This window comes from Haplochromis burtoni, unplaced genomic scaffold (genome assembly GCF_018398535.1).
Source record: "Haplochromis burtoni strain Fernald_Lab_line unplaced genomic scaffold, NCSU_Asbu1 Contig_14, whole genome shotgun sequence".
Taxonomy (NCBI): Eukaryota; Metazoa; Chordata; class Actinopteri; order Cichliformes; family Cichlidae; genus Haplochromis; species Haplochromis burtoni.
This window is the reverse complement of record NW_024582375.1, coordinates 178,189-186,902: the sequence shown is the minus strand read 5'-3', so window position 1 is coordinate 186,902 and position 8,714 is coordinate 178,189. Positions and strand designations below refer to the sequence as shown.

Sequence of the window (8,714 nt, the reverse complement as noted above, 5' to 3'; positions counted from 1 at the left end):
TGGTTGCAATAACAATTTCCAAACTCAATAACAGAACAGTCAGTTTTGAGGCTTTGAAGAAAAATATTTATTACAAGCGTTTTTACATCACAAAGCATTTTTGCTGATTATTTCAGAGCAATGGTAGTGAACAGCTGGGCTGAATATGGAAAATACTGGTGGGTCTGCCAGTCATTTTAGAAATTGTACACCAATAATGGAATATATGTGGCACTGTTATTGAATAGCATGGCACGTAACTGAAGAAAGTGGCACTGTCTTAGTTGTTTCTCATAACATATTAAGAGTTCTTTTCACTATTAAAACATTTTTTTAATCAGACTTCAAGCAAAACAACCATTTTAAATGTGGATATAAAAATAGCAGTATTAAAATCTTAACTTAGTATGTACATTTTAATTTTGTATTATGTTTTAAATAATTATTTGGTTAGTTTCTATGTTCTACGTTATTAACCTTTGTGCCACTTTAATACAGAAAAGATACTGCTGCAAAAATTAAATGAACATAAAACATTTTAAAAAGTAAAACTGAATAGCAAAAGCTGAAATTAAAGTTTAACTTCTCCACCCCCAGCTGTACATAATCTGAAGCAAAAAGTGTTCAACTTTATCAGTCCGTGCATTATCTTAGTGCTGAAAATCAGTAAGACCCAGTACTGAGGCCACCTTTGAACACACACGCACACACACACACACACACAAACTATATGTTGCACATCTTTTTTGTGGTCCTAAGAGTTGAAATTAAAGACGTCTTGTTTCAGTCGATATAGGCCTGAAATACGATATGCATTTTGAATTTGGCCATACACTACATGTTAGTGCTGCTATTCTAATCTCAGATTTGATCTGTGTAAACCACCATACATACTGAAAATCTTGACCGCATTGTTTGGCATTGTGCAGATTCTCAAGTAAATACACTCTGGTGTTTTTAAGAAATTATACAGTTTTTGGACCGTTGACTCTTCTGCCGACCAGTCTGTGGGCCATGGCTCTGGGAAGAAAGGGCCGTGACCCTTGTTGGGTAGTCCTCTGCATAGTAGCGCACAGTAGATCGGGGCTGAGGGATTGGCTGACCTAGAAAATAGCCCTCCTCCTCAGAGTCCGATGATGAGGAAGAGCAAGTAGAGCATGAGTCATCCTCATCTCTGTAGAGCCCCATGAAGTGCTCAGCCCGTGGGTCATTATGCATCGAGCTCCCAAGCATATAGTCAGATCGAGTTTGGGGATAAGCAACTGGCAACCTGTGTGAAGGATGTTGCAGGAGCATAGCACCATATGGCGGATTTACAAGACCTTGCTGTTGGGGCTCATACGGCCTCTGCGCCTTCTCCAAAGGCACCATGTGAAGGGCATTGTCTGACCGAGTCTTGCGGCTCCTATGGTGCCTGCCTGACCGGTGGTGGTGCTGCCTGTTGCGCCCTATGTGGCTTGTCGGGCGGATTCTTTCTCTGCCCATCTCATCTGGGCAGTATGCCCTTCTGTGTGGCTTCTCACTCATGGGGTGCTTTCTGATATTGACCTCATATCCATCATTATATCCATTATCCACAGTGTCTTCTGAGAACTTGACCATCTGAGGGGGCCGGGATTGGGACTTGCTTCTCCTCAGAGCTGGAGCATGAACAAAGGTGGCAGGAAGGTCTTCCGAATGTGGAGACAATGAGTGAATGCCACCTTGTGTGTCTCCCCTCAATGTCAGTGCTATTTCTTCCTCGTCATCTTCATTTCCCTTGTCCAGTTTTAGATTGAGGGAATTGGCACTGTGATGAAGATGAGAGGAATTAAACGTTCCCATGTTGCTCATCTTTTCACAGTTCTCTGCCACCAAGGGATTCTGCATGGGATGAAGGGTATAGACTGAAGGTCTGTCCCTCCCATCTCCATCCACTGATGCACCTAAGGAGGATGAACAAGGAAGGTCAATTTTGAGCTTTTTTTTAATAAAACAAAACAATTAAATTCATATAAACATCTCCTTACCAGTGATATTTGAAAGAGCCAGGGAATCCATGGAGTCTCCAACACTCTTTTCAACATTCCTCAGCTCATCAGCAATACACTCCAAAGAGTCTTCATACCACTGTCTGCTGTCTGCCCAGAAGGCCTGTCTTGCCCCAGACTGGTCCTGATCTTGGTCCAACTCCAATTCTTGGATCTTTCTGGCACTGGCAGGACCTGGGTGGCTCCCATAGGCTGAATCTCCCAGCCCGTCCTGCGATTGGGCCCAATACATTTCAGGCAGGTTCTTCTTGCTCATCAGTCCAGGGCTAAGGCTGTTGGCTCGGGATTGGCTGGAAGAATGACTCTGCGTGGGACTGGCAGGAGTGGGAGAAGCAATCCCCATAGATATAGTATCGGGCTTTAGCCAGGGATCAGACATACTTATTAGCCTGTTTGTGTCACCAGAAAGACTAGGAGATTTTTGGGATGGTTGCTGAAGTTGGTGTACCATCCCACGGTCACCAAACTTGAGTAGAAGCTGAGTCATATAGTCTTCGTGCTGGGCCCACTCTTCTGGATCCTCCTCTCCCCCTGCATCCGGCTCCTCCCGCTCTCGCCAGAACCTCTCCTCATCCAGGCCGAAATGAGCAAGCTTACGCCCTACAATATCAATGTCACCATCGGCGTCTGCTTCACCCTCACCATTTTCATGCTTGTGCTCAAATGAGGGGACGGTGGCAGGAGGATTGAAAAGCTGTGACTGCCTCCATTGTTCAGCTGGCCTGCTGCTCTTCCCCATACGAACACTGCGCCGGGATTCACGTGAACGAGCAGACTGGAATGCAGAATCAGATGAGTCTGAGGCATGAATGTCTTCCCCCTGGCTGCAGGCCTTTGAGCAATAGATGTGACCTTGCTTGGGCAGGAATGGGCAACCCAGCAAGGATGTCTTACACTGGGCACAACAGAAGCACTGGTCAGTGGCATGCCAGTGTACACCTTCATAGGTCATCTGGGCATGGTCAACACCTATATGATATGATTAAAAAAAATTAAGTACACAAAAGAATACATCAGTGAGACCTTGTTTTTAGTATAGGGGAATGAAGTGAAAATATAACTTACCAATGTTTTCACCACAGGATTCACAGTACTCTGCGTACAATGACTCAAAGCACCCACAGCAGTAGGGCCTTCCATCCTTCATGATGTACCGCTGGCCTCCTAGCATTGTCCCACACTCAAAACAGGCAAAGTGCTTCATGTGCCAATGACGACCCTCTGCTTCAGTGCACTCATCTGCAAAGATGATCTAACGGGAAAAGCATATTCTAATGTTAATTATGAGGAATCCTTTTAAAACATTAACAGTACCCAGTATACCATTACTGCCATTTACCTCATCACAGGAAGAACATCGCGGTTTTAGAAGCTCGGCGTGGTGTCTGCCGCAGAGGATCTTGCCACTATGGTAGAAATAGATCAGATCCACCAAGAGTTCTTGACATGTGGCACACACGAAGCACGCCGGGTGCCAGCAGGGGTTCGGTCCTGCTCTGGATGCAAAAATTGCCATCTCGCCTCCCTTGATGTCTCCACAGCACTGATAAACACAACAGATAACCCATGAGATTCCAAAGGCGGGAGGGAATACTGAGAGTTCATTGAGAACATAGCTCTGCTTAGGTGATAAATACCCTACCTTGAGAATAAATGTGTGGGGGTAAATAAAGAAACAATTGCATAGAGGAATGACATTTTACAGTACGTGTAAGATACAGTTGATACCCACGACCCGTGCAGGGCAAACAAAGAAGAGATAAATGAGATGAGATAGATATTCAAAATATATCATATATCTGCTGACGTTCCATTTGCAGTGATGCTAAGACAAAGAAGGCCAAACAACAGGTTGTCATAGTGCAAATGCCAAAGGAGTGTATTTAAAAACGCATCAGTGACTCCTATTTAATGATAATCCTCAATGAAAGGTAATCTTTTCACGGCAACACAGCTTGCTATTAAAAAAAGATTGCACATGTAAATCTTTCCGAGTTACAACACTTTGCAAGTAGGTAAATGTGTTCATTTAAAAAAAGAAAACACGAATCTAGCCCTGCTTTACCAACGGAAGATTAGAGGACAAGCTCAAACTTATTTGGCTTTCTCTGGATTTCAATCAGCGGCTGTTTACTCTGCAATGAAACCCTCAATTATTCATTAGACATAACTGAGGAAGTGGGCAGCGTTTTTGTCCTGTAATCTTAAAACAGAAAGCACTTGACCTTGGTTCTAAGTGGAAGACTCATATGACTCCGCAGAGATGGTCCGAGCATGTCTGAATGTAGAGTCTTTATATAACTAGGCAGAGTTATGAGACACCCATAGGCAGCATGGGATTGCGTGCCCAGCTGTTAACCATTATTATACAAGGGTGAACAGAAAGGGGCCTTGGATATGGGGGTGTTGCCTGTCGCTGAAAGTCAGGCACCAGGAAACTAGAGCCTGACAAAGTGTGTCCAATTGTCTTCATGATATATTTTTGAATCGCATGTGCAGTAGAAGCATGGCTGTCTGAGTTAGAGGGTGATAACAGCTTGCAGAGGCTGAGTGAATACACATGCATTTCCGATGTGCCTAACCACATGCGCGTGGTCGCTGGTCATCATGTTAGTCCGTTCAGTGTCTGTGACCTTGCATCCCCATGTTAGCAACTGTTTTCAGATGGTGACAGACTTCATCTGCCTGTCTGGGGGAATACACATGGCCGCATTTCATCTGTTCTTCTTGGATACCCGACAGAGGATGTGGCTCACTTGCTTGAATTTGGCGGAAGCCACACAATACTAATATTTACATCTGCTGCGCTGAAGGGAAGTTTTTCAGAAACATGATCAAGGATGGTTTGACTGGCACTAAATGTTATGCATCGCTAAATGAGCGGTATAAAATAAGAGATTGGGCTTTAGGATTGTTGCCATTTTTGTTGTTTGCTCTTTGTGACTTCAGCCGGAAAATGGAACCAAGGTGGCTCTTTTCCCAAAAGTCCAACTTTCCAAAAAATATTTACAAATAATCATGAAAAAAAAAATTGGCCTGTCCACATAAAGGCAAAAAAAAAAAAAAAAAAGCCATCTCCACATCGCCATAAAGTCTTACAACCAGCTGCATATACTGTAAACAAACAGTAAATTTGGAATTATATACCACATAGTGTGACTGCTTTGGAAAAAACTGGATTTGAAGACTATGGTAAGAATGACTTATTAACCTTTGGATTCTTGTTGCAGTCTGTCACGCTGGGATATAGTGGGGCAGGAGGAAATTGGCTGATTTCCTCATGAAAAACTAGCTTGTCTACTTGGTTTAAACACGATCCTCCCAATTTCCTTGTTTCCTCTCTCGCCCTACCTAACAGGGAAGTTTATGTCGATGATTAAAGCCGCTACACTAGCCAATCAGGTTGTTCTTTGGGTTGCCAGGCATTTGGATTGGATAGAGGATGTTAGTAGCACATGATATAAATAACTTAAGACCCACCAGTTGGTTTCCCTGTAAATTATTACCACGTGGCTATGTGAGTGTTAAGTGATGCTAGGTCTTTTAGTGCACTTACAGCATGTGGGTATATGTGTGGTTATGAGTTTTCATGTGTAGCACCTACATTTTCACAGCGGGTGTGTTGCAGAGCTCGGGGTAGAACTTTGGGTGTTCCTCTCCCCAGGGCCTCTCTCTTCCTCTGAGTGCTAAACATGTGGAGCTCCCTCTTTTCTTCCTCTGTTAGAGAGTGGCAGTAACGCACCTGTTGATAAAAGAAAAAAAAAAAAAGAGAGAGAGAAAGAAAAAGGTCAATTTAGATGAGGAAGATGAGAAACGGCATCTTGAGACCTCCAGCAATTACTGCGGATGTTTTGGCTTTCATCTTTTCATGCAACTTTGGGGGAAATTATCACAGCGAGTCCATATGTGGCTGGAAAAGGGTTTAATTAATGTCAATCCTCCTCAAGGTTGCGTTGAAAGGATGACATGAGCAATACACAAACCCTTCCTCCGTGTTTAGAGCGGGTGATGAAGGTTCAGATAAAAAGGACCAGGACTGTCCTAACAACCAGCTCGGTTGTTCTCTAAACAACAGTAAACGATGTGTGAGCTCATACGTGCACACACACACACACACACAGATGCACACGCTCACTGCCTTCCATGCGCACAAAGCGCTTATCCCTTCTAACCACAGTTACGCAAGGAATCCTTGGGCAGTTTGCTTCCACAACCACCAGGTCTGCCAACAAACATCATCAAACCGCTCAGTCAAACATTGTTTGTGTGTACCTATTGTGTGCATAGAGACCACCTATGTCAGTGGACCCCTTCCCTCCCCCATGCTGGTGATAACACTCGACCATATCGCCTAATGTAAACTCTATTAACACAGATGTGAAAGGGGTGTTGGTTTACACACCATAAAGCCATGTAGAAGAGGCTGGCTTGTGCTTTACTGTCACATTAGGGCTTTTTTGGTTTTGTTTTTTTTGTTTTTTTAAACCAGGGTTGAGGGAATGTAGTCCTTGTTTCAGCTTAACTATAAAAAGAACAGCAAGATTGTGTGAGATTTACTCAACTGCTGGATTTGGTTTATGAAAACACCTGAAAATAGAAAAAAATGCTGCAAACAGAAGTGTTTTTGGGGAGACAATAATGTGATTAAACTGCTGCGGAAGTGAGAAGCTAACAGTAAACGGCTAATAGCATACATGTGTCTATAGTATTAGATAAATCCTCTGCTTCTTTTAAGCTTGTTTCAGAGTAATCCTTGAGATGTTTTGGTTTCTGTCACTTCCGCAACTGTTCAGTCACCTTATCGTCTCTCCAAAGACACTTCCCTCATGGCTTTTTTTCCAACAGCTGTTGTATTTTGTGGACTTTTGCACCATTTGTGTATTTGCTGGTGTTTTCCTAAGTTGCACTCCTGACCTCTCAGGATCACCTTTAGAATTGTGTGTAAAAAAACAAAACAAAAAAACAAAAAATCAGCTGTAACACATTCAAAAGCCTTCTTAGACTGAACTAAGTTATAACAAAATGCCAGAAAAAGGCAACTTTTTTAAAGCAATAGTCACACATGAATGTTAGTTTCATCGTATCTTGGCTGAGCTCCGTATTTCCTCTTCAGTTCTCATATGTTCTGTCTCTTTTCTATAAAGATCTCTACCTCGTTGTCATGCGGCGGCAGCTGGTATAGGAGCTGTCTGATTCTGTGTTTCTCTCCTGGGCTGTTGACGTATGGCACCTTGTCTTCTGGCAGGCAGGCGAAATACATCTGGACCTGGAGATGGAGACATGTTAAATGGAATTTTGTCAAATAACCGGCAGATTGATCTCTTCAAGAGGAAACAAAAGACGAGTTTTTCCTCTTTCTTCTATTCAGGTGAAGGATATCAGTGGAGAATGACTGCACACACAGCAACGCTCCTTTTTTTTGTGACACTCCCAGCCAAACATGTCAACCCCTCTGCAGTCACAGGCGCCCGACTGTTAAATCTCTCCACATAAAAGGGAGACGGCAAAGGGACTGTAAATGTTAATGTTTGCCTTGGTTAATTTCCCCTGACAGGAGCAATGGAAACACGAACAAACTTTTGTTTGTTGGTGAGGAGTGCCGTGAAGAAAATATAGGAAAATATGCGAGACCGCAGCAATTTCTAACTGAAATGCGATGAATGCGTTCACCGTATTTACACTACTAGATGCAAAAAAATTTTTTAAAAATCCACAGCTAGATGTTGAGTTGAGCATGCAGCACTACTAATCTGCTATTAGGGCATAGGGAATGCACTGTGCACATAACCTTGTTTGAACTAAACTAAAAGCATGCTATCAACTTGCAGGTTTTCACACAAAAAAAAAAAAAATCCTTTGTCAGCTAAAATTTGGACGTTTGTACCCATTCAAAGACAACACTGGGAGACATAGCAGTGAGACAAAAAGCAAGTGTGTGTTTTTCATAATGGTCAAATTAAGTAATTTGGGAATTAAGGTCCTACCTGTTCAGGCCTGAGTCCTGGTGGCACCCATGCATACTCTTCCAACGCACATCCGGAGTCATCATCTGAGGTGGAGCTCCTCTGGAAGCCCACGGATATCTTCCCCATCTTCCCCCCAGTGCGAGTTTCCATCTCGGGGCCTCGGGGTAAAGGACGCTCCCCTCTCTCACCGCGCTCCAGGTTCATCACACACGGGTGCTGCAAGCAAACAAAGAAGGATTAGGAGTCATAAAGAACAGACCCAGCCTTTCATTCATATATGCTTTTTAGCCCTCCTCTGTTTGCTTCATATACTTTCTCTAATTACACACAAAGTTCTGGCTTTTACCTTCTTGGCACCAGTTGGCTGGGATACTGCTGATCTGGGATTTTTTTTTGCACTTACTGTAAAGTCCTCCGAATTTCTTAAAAGCCTCAAATCCGCCAATTAGTTTTAATCTCTGTTTCTTCTCCTTTCTCAACAAGATAATTGCTCTTATCCCAGCGCTGTTTTTAGAGTTTAACATAATGGCTAGAAAAATACGAGAAGAGCAAAGAGCAAACAGAGAAGAAAGGACAAGTTCTCCGTGGCATCTCACAGAATCCTTCCACGATTCAAACCTCTTGAGTCATGCTCAAAAATAGCTAATATGTTATTTTCCATCCATTAGTGTACTTTATCAGGCTTCCTTTGTTTATTCCATTACAGGATCATGCTGGAAGAGTGAAAATTGTCCATCTT

The 8,714-nt window shown here is 43.1% G+C and overlaps 1 protein-coding gene across 7 annotated transcripts in view; it reads right to left on the bottom strand.

Moving 5' to 3' along the window:
• Positions 1 to 43: 43 nt before the first annotated feature.
• Positions 44 to 8,714, bottom strand: part of prickle1b (prickle homolog 1b) — a 75,115-nt gene continuing 66,444 nt past the window's right edge. For all 7 annotated transcript variants that reach the window (XM_005915568.2, XM_005915565.3, XM_005915563.3 and 4 more), the window contains 7 exons: positions 7,994 to 8,191; positions 7,162 to 7,275; positions 5,614 to 5,751; positions 3,349 to 3,552; positions 3,075 to 3,261; positions 1,989 to 2,978; positions 44 to 1,904 (listed from right to left, as the gene is read on the bottom strand). In XM_005915568.2, the coding sequence (XP_005915630.1) occupies positions 937 to 1,904; positions 1,989 to 2,978; positions 3,075 to 3,261; positions 3,349 to 3,552; positions 5,614 to 5,751; positions 7,162 to 7,275; positions 7,994 to 8,179 (2,787 nt within the window). In that variant the 5' untranslated portion in view covers positions 8,180 to 8,191 and the 3' untranslated portion in view covers positions 44 to 936. The remainder of the gene's footprint in view (positions 1,905 to 1,988; positions 2,979 to 3,074; positions 3,262 to 3,348; positions 3,553 to 5,613; positions 5,752 to 7,161; positions 7,276 to 7,993; positions 8,192 to 8,714) is intronic.